We start from the raw sequence: 20,586 nt of genomic DNA, 5'->3' as shown, positions 1-20,586 counted from the left end.
TGTACAGAAGAGAAATCGCAGGTTTCAAGAAGCTGAGTGATTTGCCCAGTGGATGCAACTGTCTCATTCAGTATTGGAGCCTGACACCAGTGCCCTTCCCGTGACCCTGTGTGCCGTGGCCATCATTGCCAGAATTGCCCTTCTCAGGGAAGGTGGGATGATATAATGGGAACTCTATTATCCAAACCTGACCAGACCAGCAAGGAGGAAGCCATGCCCATGAGGCCCATGGGGCTAGGCTGGGAGTGGCTGGGACTCAGGGATGCTATCTCTGCTATGAGGCTGGAGGAGGGCCCCTTGACCCCAAACCCTAGCAGAACCCAGGGAAGGTTTGTAGAGCAAGGAGCATGCTGACCACACTCTGGCCTCTCCTGACAGCCCTGTGTTTCTCCCCCATTATGTCTGTCTTGGGCTGCGACGCCCCCCCCTCCCTTACACAGGGACCAATCCTGAAAACATCACACTAAGATGACCCCTGACTAGAGACATCCCACTTAGCAGCAGCCACAAATCACAATGCCAGACACTTGGGATCAGTGACCTTTAGAAGGGGCTGGGCGTGGCAAGGACCCTGCAAGTGATTCATGTTTAATCTAGTGTGAAAGGACCTCTGCCCTCACCACCCCAGGGAAACCAACCCTGCGCCATGCCCTCTGGCCAGCCTGCTCCCCGTGGTCATGGGGCTATAGATGGGATGTGCTAGGGAGTGTTTGGTTTTCTACCGGTGCTGTTGACTTAAAATTGTGTGTACCCTTAGGCATTCCTTCCTTTTCCAAATCCTCCTAAAGTGGCCCACCCATGGCCCATCTCTCCACAGGGCTTCTCTTCTCAGAGGCAGAGCTACTCTCTAAGCCCAGGGCACCCCTAGGTTTTTGCACAAGCCACTCCTCTGTGTGGAAGCCCTTCTGGCTTTCATCACTCCCCTGGTTCCAACTTTTCCCCAAACATCGGCTCTCCCTCGTTCCCTTGCACCACAGGTGGGGTGCCCCCTACTCTGAGCTCCACTGTGCCACCAACCCCCCTCTCCTGGCACCCATCCTTTGCCAGCAACACCACCACGTGCCACCTGACAAATGTTTTATTTTCCTGCCTAGAATCCAGCTGGATTCTAGGAAAGCACTTGGCAAATAATTGGTTAATTCCCTAATCTCTTTGCATTTGACGTCACTGCCCTTATGTTCAGAGGCCAACTTGCTGAATTGGAAACTGGGACTTGGGACCTGACCATGGACTAAATATTTGCCTTTGGAGTTGTCCTGGGAAGAGAGGAGGTTTCCTTCCCCAACCACTCCTTCCCCAGGACATCTGCAGGGAGAGGGGCCAACTTCATTCCTGTATCACTTGGCCAGAGGTGCCCATCAGGCTCAAGGGGCAGCAGCCACTCAAGGGAGGTATCCCTGAACCATGGTTCCAGGTCCACCTCTGGCCTGGCTGACCCACCAGAGCCACCTCCTCCCAGTAGGGCTGGCTGGACTTACTAGAATGAGCAGTCGGGAACTGGGGAAGCACTTTCCCACAGTGGTACAGCTCCTTTTGTTTGTTCCTGGAGCTGCTGTCTGGAGAACCTGGCTGAGAGAGGCCTTGTTCATAGTCTCTGTGTAAAATCTAAAGATAGACATATTAATGTATCTGTCACTTACACCTTAATGAAAATAAATGAATGCAATCTGGTCACTGAATCCCAGAACCTTAGGGTGAGAGGGGCTCTATCCAGCAGCAGTCTTTCTGTCCAGCTGGCTTCCGTCCTGTCACTCAGTGCTGGTACCATAACTTGATATATTTACAGAACACATCTCCTCTTCTCACACCCCTCACTCTTTCCTAATGAATTTAAAATTCAAATGCTAACCATGATCCTTGTTAAAACAGGCACCTCTCTGTGAAATTATAAAAAACTGAAAAAGCACCAGGTCCCAGGCCCACCTGATACAGACCTTCATCACTTAGATGAAGCCCTGAGATCTGGGAGGCAGCCGGACCTCCCAGAGGCCGGGAGCCTTTCAGAGAAGCAAAAGGAGGGAGGGTCCACGTCACTGGCCCACAACAGCTCTGAGGCAGTGAGGAGGCTGTCACCCCAGGAAGAATGCCTTATATTTTCTAATTCTGTGTGCCCAGCATCACTCCACTCAACAGGGCCCGAAGAGGACACTGATAAAAATACCAGGAAGTGTCACTATCCCTAAGGAGGCCAAGTGGTGCCTGGGGGTGGGGTAACCTCTCACCTCACCCACCCTCCCTGCATCAGGACACATACAGGGAAGGGCTCTCCCATCCTGCCTTCCCAGCTCTGCCCATCACCATCTTCTCTTCCACTCCATCCCAGGAAGGAGAAGCAGATGGAAGTGAAGTACAGCTGAGCCCAAAGAGGAGCCTTGAGGCTGCAAGTGAGTATAAATGGAGGTGAGAGCCACAGGGAAAACCACTTTGAAGCCTCCATCTGGTAATAAATTAAAATATGGAAAATAAGGCACATGGTTTCCCATCACAGCAATTTGTCTTTGATCGGAATAAGGCATCTCGGGTACTGGGGAGGGGGCTCAGTCTTGAAGCTCCAAACCTAGGCTTGAAACCCCCTTCTGCCCCCTAGTCTAGAGCACTGCCTTACAAGGTGTGGGGAGATTGGGGGGATTTTTTGAATGAGGAAACACTTAGCACCATGCCTGGCACATGATAAAGGCTATCCAGAAGTAGGAAGAGGAGTGAACAGCATAACAAGACCTGACACCACAGGTAGAGCCACAAAAAGCACATGGCGCATTTTACGGCCTGCAAAGCTCTCTTGGTTCTGTTCTTTTGCTTGATGTTCTAGGAGGTCCAAGTTGTAACCATCCCCCCATCAGAGAGGCGAAAACTGAGGTATCAAAGTGCCAAGAGGTTTGCTTGTCATCCACATGGATTGCCCAATGGAGAGCAAAACAGAAGATTAGAAAAGGAAAATAGGTCTGATGAGACCATCCAGAATTTCACCAGCAGAAATTGGTGCCAATTTGTACCATGTGTATTTAGGGTCTTGTGGGTGTAGGGCTGTGTTTACACACTGGGAGGAGAGGGGAGCATATGCTTTCCAGATTCCAAATACAGCTGTGTGTGGCCTCCACAGGTAAAGGCAGACAGGGCAGGGAGAAGAGCCTACGCTTCTTACTTGCCATTTCCCTGCTAGTTTCAGTGCATACAGACCTCACAAGGACAACTTGACATTCAGCCCAAGACTTGAAAAGGCACAGAGGCTGATCTTGGCAGGCCCACATGTGGATATGGTTGTCTTTCATGTGTACAGGTCCCCCCACCCCTCTCCATCGTGTTTTCGGTTAGAGATGCCAGTACCTTCATGTAGCTTCTGCGCAGGGGCAGCCAATGCAAACCCTCCCAGTTATGCCTGCATCCGAGCTCCACCTAGTGGCAGGTGCTCAGTAGAGCGTCTGAGAGTGCATTTTCTTCTAGAGCCACCTGCCAACAATGAATTACTGGGTGTAAAATAGACACTTTGGATTCAGCACATCTGTGGTTCTGGTCCTCTGCGTCTCTGTCCATATAACCTGCCCTGTGCCAAACCCCTAGGTTTAACTAAACTAACTATGCCAGGAAGCCTGAAGGCACTAACTGGCTAATTGTATGCTCAGAGCATCCTTCCTCTTGCTCTCAAAGCCTACAGGGTTTTGTGATGTCCCAAGGGCCTGTCCGGAGCAGAATTGGCAGCCACTTGGCACGGTAGAATGAGTATAAAAGCAGGCATCCAGGAGTTCCCGTCGTGGCGCAGTGGTTAGCGAATCCGACTATGAACCATGAGGTTGCGGGTTCGGTCCCTGCCCTTGCTCAGTGGGTTAACGATCCAGCGTTGCCGTGAGCTGTGGTGTAGGTCGCAGACGCGGCTCGGATCCCGGGTTGCTGTGGCTCTGGTGTAGGCTGGCGGCTACAGCTCTGATTCAACCCCTAGCCTGGAAACCTCCATATGCTGTGGGAGCGGCCCAAAGAAATAGCAAAAAGACAAAAAAAAAAAAAAAAAAAAAGGCAGGCATCCAAAGTCCTGGGTTCTAATTTTACTGTCTTCACTGTCCAGCTAGGTGGACTCGATAAATCATCCAAGGGCTCCAGTTTAACCTGTCTTCATCTGTGTAACTAGGATAAGACCCAGCCTTAACCAGCACTTCATGGTGAATGTGCTGAACATAATGTTTCTCTACAAGAATCCAAAAAACAAGTGAACTTCTACACGTTATAAAGATACAGGTGGAAATCCTTATGCCCTGTTTCTCCTTGCCTTTGGAGATACTGGTTTATCAGCCTGGCATGCTTTTCACCCCACTCCTCCTGGCTAGCCCCTCCCTCACATACCATCACCTCCTCCCAGAATCCCTCCCTCCTCCCTCCCCTGGGCTGCACTGAGTACCCCCATCTCTGGTTCCCAGAGCACACTGCTATAATTCTCATCACACTTGGTCATAGTCACCTGTTCTCTTCACTAAACTGCATGCTCTTCCAAGGAAGGGACTGTCTTTTTGACTCATATCCCCGCCCCACAGCACAGAGTCAAGTACACAGTAAGTTCTCAATTCCACTATGTTGAATGACTCTAAAAAAAACCTAAATGAAATAAACAAATGGGTCATGAGGATGTTCTGTAATCTTCCAGAGGCCCCTTCTGTTTCAGATCTGAAATCCACCTGGATTTTTGCATATATGTGAAGTAAAGATAGACTGTTTTTCCCCATAGAAATATGTGGTTGACCCAACACTTTTATTAAAAAGACCATCTTATTCACTCTACATCCCAGGGTCACCTCTGCCATAAATCAGGTGGCTGTATATGCATGGGTCAGTTTCTGGACTCTATTCTGTGCCATTGGCTAGTTATTCACCTGGCTTCCTGAGGCAAAGACCCAATTACTGACATTTTCCTTTTTTTTTTTTTTTTTTTGGTCTTTTTGTCTTCTTTAGGGCTGCACTTGCAGCATATGGAGGTTCCCAGGCTAGGGGTCCAATTGGAGCTGTTGCTGCCAGCCTACACTACAGCCACAGCAATGTGGGATCTGAGCTGCGTCTGGGACCTACACCACAGCTCACAGCAACACCAGATCCTTAACCCACTGAGCAAGGCCAGGGATAGAACCCACATCTTCATGGATGCTAGTCGGGTCCGTTAACTGGTGAGCCATGGAGGCAACTCCCCCAGTTGCCAACATTTTCTATGCAAATAACTAACATTTTAGGCAGTGCCAAGCCCACTTGGGGGCCCAAGGAGTGGATAGAGCCAGAGGATGTGGCCAGGCGGTGAGGTGAGGAAAGGTTACAGCCAGCTCTGTACCTCATGGGACCAAACAAGGGGTGGACTGTCCCTGTAAAAAGGCTGGAAGCAGAAAGGCAAGCCAGGGCTCCACGTAGGAGCTGGGCAGCACCTGAAATCTGTAACAGGAACCAAGGGACAGGACACACTGCAGGGCTGAGTCCTGCCTAGTCCTCTGCTGGTACCTCCTACTCTGGCATCTGGCCTTCAGCCTGCAGGAGGCTCTCAGGGAGGCTCCCCTGCAGAGCAGCTCAGGGCAGCAAGAGGCTTCTGACAGCTAGGGCTAGGACAGCTGCAGAGAATCAGGGAGGGAAGGATATTGAGAAAGGCCCCAGTCCCTCTCTGCCTTACTTGGGAATCTCAAATGAGTGAAGAGGTCCAGGATGGGGGTGCATGTTCAGTGGGGATCTGTTGGCAGAGCATGTGGCCTTACTAAAGGGGCAGCCGCTGCTCAGGCATGTGCTTCCACAGGGGAATGGAGGCCAGAGTTGCCACAGCTCCCAGTTTTCCGAGAGAAGGTGCAAATCCAAACTTGTGTGGAAGATTTTTAAGTATTGTCATTGAATATTTTTAATTGTAAACACTGTGAACCACATAAAACACATCTGCAGGCCATATGAGACCATGTCTGATTGGTATCTTTGAAATCAACAGAGGAAGAAACAATTTTATCCTTGAGTATTGTTCAGAGATTAGGAGGAGAGTGTGGAGGCAGTGGCCGCTACACAGAGAAAATTTACTGTGAAAATGAGGGGAAAAAAATAAACATGGCCTCCTGCTGAGTCACTTTTCCAAGTATAATTGCATTTTAATAATCCAGGGCTAATTCTGAAGGTAATAATTGTTTGATTCTCACATTGGATTTGTGTTGATTATTTTAGAAAATGTGTTGAAGCATATTTTATTTTCCAATCTTGCACTGCTTTAATGAAAAATTCATTACCAACAGAGTTTTCTGAACTGGAAAGGAAGAAATTGAAAATACACATCTGTATGAGTATAAACAGGCCTGCTAAACGAATACATTCTTTGTACATGAGGTACCTGGCCATACTGATGAAATACAAACAAGGGAATATTTTAGCCTTAGCAATAGAACAAAAAACTATAGAAAGAATAAGTAAATGAAACAATACTACAACAAGGATCATTTGGGACAGCTGTGGTGCAGGAGGGAAAGCATTAGATATAGAATCGTAAGATGTGGCTTAAGTCCAGATTCTACACTCTAGGATAAATAAATTACTTAATCTCTGAATGATAAGATTATATCCCTGTCCTGTTGGAATCATTCCTTTGGCCAATAAGAGCAGAAGTGAATATATTATTGGTGGATGAAGTTTTAAGAGCTTATGCAAGCTTTGCTATGCTTTCTTTTCCTTCTGATACAGTGATCAGCAACATTCCAGGTGGGGGATACTGTGTCACTCAGAGTTCCATCATGAAAACAGTGATGCAGAACAGAGTCCCAAACAACCCACCAAGAATATGCATCTGAGTAAGAAATAAACCTTTACTGCCTTACACCACTGAAATACAGTGGGCTGCTTGTTACTGCAGCACACCCTAGCCCATCTCAACTGATACCAGTCTGTAAAAAGATCCTTTATTGTTAAAGGAAATTTGCAAATACCTATCTTGGGGTGTAGGGATGCATATTACCTCACCTCATTCTCTGCAGCTGTCCCAGCCCCAGCTGTACACTGAATTTTTTTCTACATATATACCACATACCTCATGTCCTCTATTCCCCATTATATATTTTACATATAATTACATATGTTGATAGTTTTGCTGTTTCTCAAAAAGAGGACTCTTGTCTTTTCATCTATATAATCACAAATAACAACAAAAATCAAGCCATTTCAAGCTGGCATGGCTTTTGCACCTAAAGCAAAATATATCATTCGAGGCACCATAAGAAAGACATCCTAAGCTCATCTTTCTGCTACAGAAAGAGACGGCATTTGGTGGGGGCTGGAGAGAGTCCAATCGCTGAACGGCCCAGCCGCAGTGCAGAACCGCAGCCCAGCTTGAAGGGCCAGATGCGAAGGGGAGACCAAAATGAAAGCTATCAACGGAATAAAAGAACACACAGGCAGGGAAACAGCAGGAGGGCTGGAGAGAGAGAGAGAGGCACAGGGAAATAGACCAAACACATGAAATGTGCTGTCAGTGATTTGCATGTTGGATTGGGCTGATAGACACCATTTTTGGAATAGAAAATTAAGATGGAAAGCATGTTTTTTTAATGAACAAGAGTAGACAGTATGCAGACAGATTCACGATAATCTGGGACTAGGACCAATCTCTTCTAGTCAAAATTAAATCCCCACAAAAAGAGGGGGTGGGTTTATGAATAAGACCCATGTTTAAACAAAAGAGAAGAAAAGTATTTGGGGCTGAGCAATACTGTGTGCCCAAAGGCAGGCTCCTTGAATCTTCAAGCATTATAAACACACATCAGGAGAAAAAAAAATGCTTCTTAAGGTATATGGTTCAGGGGCGGGAAGCCCAAGAATAAAAGGCAGAAGGAGTAGAAAACAGGGCATTTTGCCATCCCAGGTCAATGATGTTGTCACTCACTCATTCCATGTACATTCAGCAAGCCCCAAGCCCCACTGTTCACAACCCAACCTGAACCACAGGATGACGTCATCCTCTCCTCTCTGTCACTATTTGTGCCTTCTCTTCCCCAGCATCCCCCTGAAAGTTCATAAATGCTTCCTCCCACTCTGTGCCCCTCTGCCCTGGGCAAGCCCCCAATCCCCTGTGTTCCTGACCCAGCCTGAACCACAACCCCTAACATCCCTTCCAGACAGAGGGTAAGAAGTATGTCAGAACATCTGTGCCAATTTCTTTGAGATGTGATAATGTAGGGTCTTTTTAAACTACTTACCTGTTAGAGTTACATACTGAAATATTTATGAATGGAATGATTTGATGTCTGGAATTTGCTTCAAAATAATTTTGGAGAATATTACATAGCAATTAAAAAAACAAACAGATGAATCTCACAGACATTGAGTTAAGAAACTGTACCCCCGGGAGCTCCCTCATGGCGCATCGGAAACGAATCCAACTAGGAACCATGAGGTTGTAGGTTCGATCCCTGGCCTCACTTCGTGGGGTAAGGATCTGGCCATGAGCTGTGGTGTGGGTCCCAGATGCGGCTCAGATCTGGCGCTGCTGTGGCTGTGGCTGGCAGCTGTAGCTCTGATTCAATCCTTAGCCTGAGAACCTCCATATGCCATGGATGTGGCCCTAAAAAGCAAAAAAAAAAAAAAAAAGAAAGAAAGAAAGAAAGAAAATGGACCACCAAAAAGAGTATGATTCACTTTATATGAACATCAAAAATAGGCAGAGCCAACCTTCTGAGAAACAAGTTCAAATAGTGATGAGAATACCTTGCAGGGAGAGAGAGTGGAAGAAATGAAAACAGTATCTACTTCTGGGTGGTGAGTATTGACTGGAAGGGAACAGAAGGAACTCTCTGGAGGGATTTTTTTTTTTTTTTTTTGTCTTTTTGCCTTTTCTTGAGCTGCTCCCGCAGCATATGCAGGTTCCCAGGCTAGGGGTTTAATTGCAGCTGTAGCCACCAGCCTATGCCAGCGCCACAGCAACGTGGGATCTGAACTGTGTCTGCGACCCACGCCACAGCTCACGACAACGCCGGATCCTTAACCCACTGAGCAAGGCCAGGGATGGAACCTGCAACCTCATGGTTCCTAGTCGGATTTTTTAACCACTGCGCCACGAGAGGAACCCCTCCTGGAATGATTAAAATTGTCCATAACTTGTCTTGGCAATGGTGCACACATGTATATAATTATTGTCAAAAATCATCAAATGCTCAAGATATGTGCACTTCATTTTATGCTAATTATATTTCAATGGAAGTAGATTATAGTCTCTTGCCATCATAACAGTTATTTTTTAGCTTAAAGAACACTTACTCTGACCGTCAGAGTTCTTTATGACTAGTGCTATAGACATTTTCTTTGAACGTAAGTTTTCATGCAAGCCAGTAGGCATTAATTTTCCTTGCCAGGGAAGAAATGAATGAAAATAACTGTACTGTTATTTAGCTATGAAAATAATTCTGTCCTGGGGCCACAGATACTTAGGAAAGCCCAGCAGGAGTTTGTCACTAACAAATCACCCAATTTGAGATCTTTCTTCTGAATGGTCATTTTTTCTTATGAGCTATGTCAAGGACCCACACCACACAGGACCAATGTATACAAACCAATGTTTTCATTTGAGATACGGTATAAATGCACCATACACGGTGAGCCCAAGAAAACCCAAATCCCGCCGTCCAGGTGAAGCCAGGGACCTCTCTGCCCTTCACTACCAGGCACTTGAGGGCACCAGAGTGGATGTGGCCAGCACTCTTCTCAGGGTCTTCAGGAAGAGGTGCAGTTTCCCCCCAGGAAAGAATCGCAGCCTTGGAAACTAAGTATATTTTGCAAATAAACATTCAGGAACTCAAAAGAGAGTTCTGAGTCCCAGGAATAAAGTTGCATCACCTCAAGGGTCATCTTAATCAAGATTCGCCTGGCTCTGAGTAGTGGGACAATTGTGATCTGAGGACTTAGAAACTCTGGTCTCAGCCTAAATTTATTCTTTCTTCCCCTGGTTTTGTTTATGGCTCTGTTTAAAAATATCTAGCAGCTTTCACCTGATTGGCTTGTCCGTCTACTGAATTAATAGTCTGAAGTTTGCTGGCATTCTGCAGCCATTTCACCTGCCCAGGATAATTTAGTAGAATTATAAAGCTTGATTCAGGGTCTTTCTTATGCTCCATAGATTAGATGAATGGAGGGATGGATGGATAGATAGATAAATAGATAATTATCTCTATTAAAAAATTAGATAATTCAGGCAAGAAAGGAACAGGATATTTGCATAAACTCAAAATATCTCCCACAAAAAAGTACTTATTAATTATAAAAGGAAAAATTGTAATTTAATGGTGGAAAAATATGACGGACACCACCTTAACCAAATGATCAATATTCACATCATCAATAATGGGATAAAATCAACCCACAATGTAGGCCTCACGGTAAAATGCACTGAAAAGGACACAAATCACTTATGGGATATTCTTGGCTAAAATGTATAATCTGAATCTAATAACAAGGAAACACAGAAACCCAGGTTACATAATGTCAAAGTTATGAAAGACTAAGGGAGTGTTCCAAATTTAAGGACCCCAGAGAGATGTGAAAATTAAATGCAATATGTGGTTCTGGGTTGGAAATAAAAATAGCTAAAAACAATATTAATGGGATAATTGGTGGAACTGGAATATAGACTATAAATTAGAAAACAGTATTGGGTCAATGCTAAATTTCCTGAAATTGACGATTATATTGAAGTTACATAAGAAAATATTCTTATTCTTGGATATACCCATGGAAGTATTTAAGCGTGATAGGACATGATGTCTGCAATTTACTCTTGAAGGGCTCAGAAAAAAAAGTGTACGCATATATGTACGTACATCTAGACAAACACCCACACACATATATGGAGGGAGAGAAAATGATAAGCCAAATATGGAAACTATTAAAACATAATTGGTGAATCTGTATGAATCTTTTTTCAAATGAAGTAAGATTTAAGCAGGGCTCACCCCCTCTCTGGATCACTCTCATACCAGAAAAAGTCAGAAGAACTCCAGTGGATCCCAATAAGAACATAGTAAACTGGTTTTGGGGTCTACAGTGCATCCAGCTAGAAGACCTAAAATGACTCAATTCATCTTTGTTTTTTCCCTTTGTTTCCACGGCTAATGTGCTCTCTCACTTGAAAATACCATTTTTTTTTTTTTCTTAGAAATGTCACTTGCTTAAAATTCAGGCACAAGTAAAATAAAGTTGTAAACAACACCTAATTTTTCCCTCTTCCTCACCAAAAAGGAAAGACTAAACTTGCTGCTTCTCACGTTGTTCTTTTTTTTTCTTGCTAATGACAAGCGTTTACCTACTGATATACATTTACTTAACTCAAGATAATCTTTTCTGCATGTCTTTAAAGCAATCCTATCACTTTGGGAAGAGTTTCTTCAATTTATAAACAAACTAGGATCCGTATATATTATTTGTCTGTATTTTAGTATGTAGTGAGGGTTGTTTTTACAATTTATAGCTCATGAATCTCTATATATTTACTGCTTCGTCTTTGGTGACATTAAGTTACAGCTTGAATTATGATAAGGCAATAACCACTTACACAAAGGCGCTTTAGTAATTTATTCCTTCAAAAAGCTCTTATTGAAAACCTTCCATACGTCAGGCACGCTGTCAGTTATTTGGAATGAGATGGCTGTATGAATTAGGCATGTCAGCCAATCACAGATTATTTAATCTTTTCTTATACTAAAAACAAAACAAAAACAAAAACAAAAAAACATGATGGCTACAAGGTCAAATGAGAATCAACAATGGATGCCTCCTGATCACCATCTTTCAGCACCGAGATCACAGAGATCTGTATTATCACACAGTATGGGTTTCCGCATGAAGAGAGTTGGAAAGCCAGAAAAAAGTCCAACAGCCCCTCCATCATGAACTAGAGTTCAAACTCACACAAGACATCTGGGTCCCAGCTCTCAGAAGCTTCTAAATATTATTCCTGGAGTTCCTGCTGTGGCGCAACAGGATCGGCGGCAGCTCTGCAGTGCCAGGACACAGGTTCAATCCCTGGCCTGGCACAGTGGGTTAAAGGATCTGCCACTGCTGCAGCTGCCGTGTAGGTGGCAACTGCAACGGAGATCTGATCCCTAGGCTGAGAACTCCATGTGTCGTGGGGTAGCCAAAAAAGAAAATAAATAAATAAATATTATTCCCCACACCATGGCTCCTTGGAGAACCGATTGATTTCAGGGATAGGGATGGGAAGTATCAGCCAGAAAACACAAATATGATCAAAGACTAATCAGGACATGGCCAGAGGACCTAGGAGCCAGACTGAAAGGGAAAATTGGCCATTCCAGTAGCCAAAGGTGGGAAAAATTAATAAGAAGAAGAACTATAATTGATTATAATATATTGAATGGCATTTTTTTCCTAAAAATACAGAAGTCCATAGTGATAGAATAAAGAGGATAAAAAGATCTTTATGGAAGAATACAGACTAATAAACATAGAAAAAATGACAATTGCAAAAGTACTCTCTCACAATCTCCAATGATCAGTTTCAGCAAAAATCATTAATGGATGTTAAAAACCATTAGACAAAAGATTGTGGGGTAGTAAAAAAAAAAAAAAAAAAAAAACCTAGCATGATGCTAAAGTATCCTGCCATAGAGTCCATTGTGATTTCAAACAGAAAGGGACCTTTCCAATAGAAAGGTCTAATGGTCACCACCTTAACCAAGCAATCAAGCTTAGCATCATTTAACAGCAGGGTGTCTTAGCATTAAGTACCGTCTGAAATGCAATACGAAAGATACAACATCACCATGACACATTTTTGCTGGAAATATGTGCCAGAACCTAATCAAACTTCCTAGACAAACTTCTAGGATACAGCAAATACAGAGAAAAGAGGAACAGGTCAATACCCAGAGGAAGTAACCAACCAAATACATCAAGATTGGGGGACATTTTACAAGACAAAATTTTTTAAATTATCTACCCTTTTATTAGCACAAGACAAACCAACCCAAAAGCTCCAGGGCCCAAGAATAACTTAAGTCTCAGTCAGGCAAGGGGTGGTTTTTCCAGGCCCAGGTACTGGGCCCCAGCCCAGCTCAGCACAAACTTTCAGAGTAACCTCCTGAGGGGAGATGTCCCCTGCCATTCACAGCCAATAGAAGGAGGAAATGCTGAACAAAATCTGAAGAAAGAGGCTGGCTGTTTCACAGATAACCAATGGGATCTGCCACATATGCTTATATTGCTCTTCAAGGAGTTAATAATTTTAGATAGACTCTGTTGAGTCTATTGAGTTCGGGTTGTAATTGTTGCGGATATAGTTCTTACATCTCACTATGCTCCATCATTCTCTCAATAGATTTATATCACAGATTCTGGTTATAAAAAATAGTGATTTATCATGACTGTAAAGACTGTTACCTGATAAGTGTTTTATAATCACATTTTCCTATTCAACTTGTTGCTTCTCCTGTACTTCATAACTGCCTGGAATTTTTTTTTTTTTTTTTTTTTTTTTTTGTAATCTGCTTTGTTTTGTATTACTAATTTCTTTCCCTCTAGTAAGGGATCCAGCCAAATACAGCATTTAGTTGTCATAATCTTTTAGTCACCCCTAGCTTGGAATATCTTGTCTCAGTCTCTGTCTTTTATGACATTTACATTTGTAAAAGCACAAGGAAACTCATTTTGTTTCTTGTTATTTTTTCAGGTCACACCCACAGCATGCAGAAGTTCTCAGGCCAGGGATCGAACCTGAGCCACAGTAAGGACCATGCCAAATCCTTAATTGCAAGGCCACCAGGGAACTCCTGGAAATTCCTTTTTGAATAGAATATACTCCACGCGGGGTTTGCCTGGTGAATAACTCATGGTTAGATTCGGAATAATCATCTCTAAGACACTTGTAAGTGACATACCTTTCTCAGGTCACATGTATGAAGGACACAATTTCCAAATGCCCCTCACTGGAGGTGTTCATTTTGATAATCCAGCCAAGGTGCTGTACAACTTGTAGAGAGTTTCTGTGATTTCTCCTGCATCCTAGTTAACTTCTCCTGGAGAAACATTTAAGATGGTACAAATAGGAGTTCCTCTCATGGCGCAGTGGTTAACAAGTCCGACTAGGAACCATGAGGTTTCGGGTTCGATCCCTGACCTCGCTCAGTGGGTTAAGGATCTGGCGTTGCTGTGAGTTGTGGTGTAGGTCTCAGACGCGGCTTGGATCCCGAGTTGCCATGGCTCTGGCGTAGGCCGGCGGCAACAGCTCCAGTTGGACCCCTAGCCTGGGAACCTCCATGTGCTGCAGGCATAGCCCTAGAAAAGACAAAAAGACAAAAAAAAAAAAAAAAAAAAAAAAAAAAGATTGTACAAATACTCTGCTCCTCAGAACAGAAGAGGTAGAATTGTGTCTTATTCTGGTATCCAGGCTGAGGGCACAGCTGCTCTCTGGACCTTAGTTATCCCAGCAAAGGGCAAAATCAATCAGTGTGGTGAGGACTGGAGATACTGGAGGTTTAAGAAGAGAGAAGGGGAGTTCCTATTGTGGCTCAGTGGGTTAAGAACCCAATAGTGTCCATGAAGATGCAGGTTCAATCCCTGGCCTCACTCAGTGGGTTAAGGATCCCGCATTATTGTAAGCTCTGGTGTAGGCCAGCAGCTGCAGCTCTGATTCATCCTCTACCCTGGAAAATTCCATATGCTGCAGGTATGGCCATAAAAAAATAAAAATAAAAAATAAAAAAGTAAAGGAGAGAGATAAAAGGTACAGAGCAGCAGTTTACAAAAGTGGGGCGTGAAGGGGGCCCAGTATGTCTGTCGGGAAGCATGACGGGCCTACTTGAAGTTACTGGTCTTAAACATAAAGGGAGATAATTCTGCAGGGCAGTGTGCTTTTTCCCCATGCTACTTTTGGTAGCATGGATGCAGGCATATAGGAGGCAAAGAGCTATGTTTAATCAGAGCTTGTGTTTTATCGAGTGAACACGACAAAGCAAGAGAATAAAGAATGAAGAAAAAAGAATGAAGCTCTCTGTGCACAGGGGGAGTTTCTGTGTTGAGCCATTTATGTGATGAAAAATCTAAGATGTCAGTCTCATTGGTCTCTTCTCTTGAATTGATCAGATCTCCCAAAGTTCTGATTTCCAGCCTAGAAAGTACATGAATCTAGTTGGGAGGTTCTGGGTAGAACCAGGGGTAGAAGGTAGAACATAACAGAGAAGGACCTAACATTCAATGTGGCTCCCCGACACCCCAAATTCTTGCTATACTGCTTCAGAGAAGAGTGGGAATCTAAGTGCTTCTTAAAGTCTTATAGCCCATTTTCCTGTTCTTCACCCTACCAGCATCCTCTATTTCCAGGGGTATCTGAATCCCCAATTCTTACGCCTTTCTGGGAATTCTGCCACACTGGAGGGCTGCTCAGCTTCCCTCAAATGTGGCTCAGGATCCACCTTCCTCAGTTCTGCTAAAAGTCACAACTCTCACCTGCTTTCAAGCTTCCAAAATGTTATCATCAGCTTATTTTCATTGTCCTTGCAAATTTATGCCTCTCAATTTTTAACGTCTTTATTACTGTTTTAGTGAAGTTCCAGGAATGTGTGTGTGCTAACATGTTCAACTGCTATTTTTACCAAACTCCAATGTATAACTTATTCTTGCAAAGTTTATGTGGGGTTTTTTCCTTTGGTCTTTTACTTTTGCTTAATTGTTTCGTTTCCCATCACCAACACCACACCCAACTTTCTGAATTGCAAGCCTTCCAAATTACTTTCTAAACAATGCATTCAAGAAGTTCCCGCTGTAATGCAATGGGATTGGCAGTGTCTCTGAAGCACCAGGACGCAGGTTTGATCCCTGGCCTGGCACAGTGGGTTAAAGGATCTGGCATTGCCACACTGTGGTATAAGTCAAAACTGCAGCTCAGACCTGACTCCTAGACTGAGAACTCCATAAATAAGAAAGAAAGAATGTATTCAACACTGAAAATATTGCGCTGGGTACTCCTTTTGCCACAACCCATAGACCTGCTATGACCTGCTCTTACTGCTGTTCAACCAGTTCTAAGCCATATGCAGCGTCCTTTAACTCAAGAGCTACTGTAAACTGTGTTTACTTTATATAAGAAAAAATTTTTCCTTATTCTTTCAGGCAACATGCAAATAAATAGCAAAAACAACAAAACGTAGCCAATGTCAATCCCCACGAACCTTCTGGCACTGGAGACCTCAAGAACTCTTCATAGGCCTCATCAGATCTCTTTGCCCCTTTCTTTTTTTCCCTATAGGCATTTTACTTTTCTTTCTTCTTCTAAACTGACACCACCCAAACTATTTTTACAGCTCTCTCTCCTAAAGACCACTGTAAAATAGGGCAAGCCCTGTATCAATGCTCACACCCAAACAGCCTCCAGGCATTTTCTGCTCAAGGCTCCTCTCTCCAAGTGTGGTCCACATTAAAGATCTAGGTAACACCATAGATCTCCAAAATCAGAATCTTTGCAAGTTAGGCCAGAAAATGACTCTGTTTACACTAGGTTATTCAGACACATGGTAAAGAACCACTCATTTAAAAGCTTTCTGTTAACTGAAATGGAGAAACATGTAGAAAGCAAAATCACCTTTAAGAAAATGTACGGCCCCTTCCATCAATGTTTAAGAATTTACTTTATATTAATGGTAATACAGGCACACCTCGGAGATTTTGTGGGTTCAATTCTAGGCCACCACAATAAAGCAAATATAGCAAGGGAGTGAGTCCCACAGATTTTTATGGTTTCCCAGTGCATATAAAAGTTCTATTTACACTATCATCTGTGTAATGGCATGATGTCTTAAAAAAAAGTATATGCCTTAAAAAAATACTTTATTGCTAAAAAACCCTAGCCATTGTCCAGCAATACAGTGTTGTTAAAAACCTTGAATTTGTAGAAACAAAACAAAACAAAACAAAAACACATCTGGGAAGCAAATAAAGTGAAGTGCAATGAAACAAGCTCTGTCTGTAATGCATAACTCAAGTTTTTTTTACAGGAATCACTTCACATAGCCCTTTGCATAGTTAAAAAGATCCTCACCTAAGGTCAAAAGCAAGGGCAATCCAAAATTTAACTTCACTAACCTATCAGGTAAGCTTAGTCGCTGACCCATCACACAACCTGCTTTATTCTTAAAAAAAAAAAAAAAAAAAAAAAAACAGTTTTGGAGGCTTATTCAAATATTGCCCAAATCTGTTGCTCTGTTTTCTTTAGTAATCTGCCAAATTCATATTTACAATTTATGCTATGTGGAGAAAATTAAATGCAGAAGCCAGTGTTTGCAGGCAGGAAATCAGAATGCCCACCAAGAAAAATTTACACAATGGATGGAACAAAGATAAATGCCCTGGTGTGTATTTACTTAGGAAACCAAAGTTAAAAGGAAACATCTAGATATCAAAAGCAAAATCAAAGATAAAGAAAAAAATTACTTTTTTTCCCTTTTTGGCTGTGCCAATGGCAATGTGGGAGTTCCTGGACCAGGGACTGAACCCTCACAACAGCAGCAGCAACTAGAGCCACAGCAATGACAACACTGGATCCTTAACCCACTAAGCCACCAGGGAACACCACAAACTTTATGTTTAAAAACATGACTGCTATCAATCATGTAAATCATATGCATGAGTGTTACCCCTTCATACATTTTTTTTAAACTGGTTATATCACATGATCTTTTGCAGAGACCTATGAGATCCTCACTGATCTGTGTCAAGGGCAACCCCACTTCAAGTGCATGACTAAACCACACCCTCACCCACTGAACCATCTGTATTCATTTCTAAAGGCTATATTGGAGCCTTTTTCCAATTCTCAATTCTGGCAGATCTTAAATGCCTCCTCCATTTCTCCCAGGCTGCTTCTCTCTAATCATAGGGGCCTAAGACAGGGACGTCCTCTCCCTCAAATGTCCCCAATTCACCTTGGCATGTCCTCTCCCTCAAATGCTAATTCACCACATCCTACCAGTACTTCAAATACCAGCATCCCCAGAATGCAGACATAGCCGTTACTGTTCAAGCCTGAAAGGAGCCAATATGAAGGTCGTATTTCCAATTTCTACTCAGAAGAAAACAGAATATATTACATAAACACAGTCTTCAAAAGATTTAGATTACAATGGAGTTTATGCTCAAACACTTGTTACACATGTATAGTGTACAAACCACAAATCAAACTCCAGTTTGATCTGCTGCATGTAATAGCCAGAGAAGTGCCAAGATAGAGCTCACGAGGGGTGAGGACAACTGGGGATGGCCTCACAGTGGGAGGAAGACCCTGGAAGACTCGTACTATTTGGACAGGAGAAGAAGGTACTGTAGAGGCGGGCAGCAGCATGAATACGGGTCTGGAGGTAGGAATGAGGACGGCGTGTGGGAAGGCCAGCGAGGGCACAGCCATGGCTGGAGCAGAGCAGGGGCCCTGAAGAGGTATCGGAGCTAAATCTGCAGAGGGGCCCTGGGGACTCATCAGGGACAGCCCAAGAGCCTTGGAAGGCTTCTTCTCCATGGGGTGCAATTTCTGATGCTGAACAAAACTGCCATACCACTTGAAGGCTTTCCCACATACCTTACACTCATACGGCTTCTCTCCAGTGTGAACTCTCTGATGCTGAATGGAGGCGATCTTCTGGGTGAATGCCTTGCCACACTCCTTACACTGGTAGGGTTTCTCCCCAGTGTGAATTCTCTGGTGGACGATAAAAAGTGACCTACACCCAAAAGCTTTCCAACATTCCTTACACTTATAGAGTTTCTCCCCGGTGTGCAGCCTCTGATGCTGAAGATAGGCTGCGCTCCTACGAAAAGCCTTGCCACACTCCTTACACTCATAGGGTTTCTCCCCCGTGTGGATCCTCTGATGCTGAGTCAAGGCTGTGTTGGAACTCAGGCCTTTGCCACACTCCTTACACTCATAGGGCCCTTCGCCAATGTGATTTTTCTCATGTACGATACAGTCATAGCTGGACTTGAAAGCTTTGCCACATTCCTTACATTTGAAGGGCTTCTCCCCTGTGTGGCTCATCTGATGCCGAATGAGCTTTGAGTTATATCTGAAGATTTTCCCACATTCTTTACATTCATAGAACTTCATTCCACCTCGAAGTATCAGATTCGGATTCAGACTGAAAGTCTGCCACGCTGCCTTGCTTTTAATATCAAAGGGCTGAGACACATTTCTGAGAAGCCCTCCCACTGGCATTCTGTGCGACCCTGGTTCTTCAGAGGTTTCCTGCTTTACAGCTGGCTCTTCTGCCTTGGTCCAGGACTCACCACCTGACCAAAGAAACCACAAGTGTTCCTCATAACTGAACTGGAAGGGAAATAGGAGCCAGTGGTTCATTCTCTCTTATATATGACTTCTTTTTAAATATACCCATGAGATGACCACAAGCATTCAGAAGGAAGGATGAGAGAGAAAAAGAAAACAGTAATATACAAATAGAGAAGTGATGACCCTGAAAACAGACCAGGAAGTGCCTCCTAAAAGGAAGGATAAGGGAATGAACCAAGGCAGATGAAGCGCACGGAATGAGAACATCAAGAGGGGGAGGAGGAGTTCCCACTGGGGTGAAGCCAGTTAAGGATCCAGCATTGTCTCTGTGGCAGCTCGGATTCGATCCCAGGCCTGGGAACCTCCATATGCAGCAGGTGTGGAGGAAGAAGGAGGAGGAGAAGGAGAAGAAGAGAGAGGAGAAGGAGAAGGAGGAGAAGAAGAAAAAGAAGAATGAGGGGGGAGGAGAGGGGGAGGAAGAGGAGAAAAGAATGGGGAGGAAAGGAGGCAGGAAGGGGAGAGAAAAGAAGAGATCAGCAAGACATGAAACAGTTTTTAAAAGAAAGAGAGGGAGACCCTGACGGAGGGAAAACACATCAGTGAATAAGAGGGAGCACATGAGCAACCTGGAAACACAAACCAGAGAGACGACAGATCCCAATGCCCCACCTGGAAGCCAGGAAACCATCCCAAATTCTGAATTCTAAATAACAGACTAATAATTATACTTTTAAATATCCCACATAATATTCTGTGATAAAAGATTATTTCTTTCAGAAAGTCAGCTGAAACACAAGTTAATCAGAGAAGTGCAGGCCACTGTGGTATTACTGCTAAAGGAACCACTATTTACAAAGTCACAATATGGGTGAGAAGTGAGGCCTGGAAACTTTCTTCCAAAAGGAAAGAAAATCAAGTAATCTAAAGTTCCCAGGACTCTAAGCAGTCAGTCTCAGGGAAATTCTAGGGTGGGCAGGTGTGTGTTGGGTGTGGTATGGGGGAATATTCATGCCCTTTCGTCTATAGCCCCACATAAGACAAATACAATGTAATTATCAAGATGATGGCATCAGGAACTTTTAAATACTAAAAAATGATTTAAAAACTAAAAGTAAAAAACAAAATCATAGCTATGGCACAAATAAACCAGTGTGACCCACAGAATCATGTTTTCCTTGAAGTATGGCTGAACCCCTAATTTCTGCCATATAAAGTGGCATAAAATTGAGTATGTCCCCTGGTAAGTGAGAACAGAGGTGGTTTTGGAAGTACTGGGTCACAGCTTTGCTGGGAGAGAATGGCCACGTGGATGTGGGAATGCATGCAGC

The 20,586-nt window shown here is 43.7% G+C and overlaps 1 protein-coding gene across 9 annotated transcripts in view; it reads right to left on the bottom strand.

The window, feature by feature from the left end:
• The window catches only part of LOC100623639 (zinc finger protein 621), a 49,700-nt gene continuing 40,642 nt past the window's right edge, over window positions 11,529-20,586 (bottom strand). For 8 of the 9 annotated variants that reach the window (XM_021070402.1, XM_021070404.1, XM_021070406.1 and 5 more), the window contains one exon: window positions 11,529-19,260. In XM_021070402.1, the coding sequence (XP_020926061.1) occupies window positions 18,128-19,260 (1,133 nt within the window). In that variant the 3' untranslated portion in view covers window positions 11,529-18,127. The remainder of the gene's footprint in view (window positions 19,261-20,586) is intronic. The other variant, XM_021070408.1, reaches the window with a different exon arrangement.

Source organism: Sus scrofa, chromosome 13, assembly GCF_000003025.6.
Source record: "Sus scrofa isolate TJ Tabasco breed Duroc chromosome 13, Sscrofa11.1, whole genome shotgun sequence".
NCBI classification, from domain to species: domain Eukaryota; kingdom Metazoa; phylum Chordata; class Mammalia; order Artiodactyla; family Suidae; genus Sus; species Sus scrofa.
Note: the sequence above shows the minus strand (reverse complement) of the source record. Positions and strands in the feature narration are given on the sequence as shown.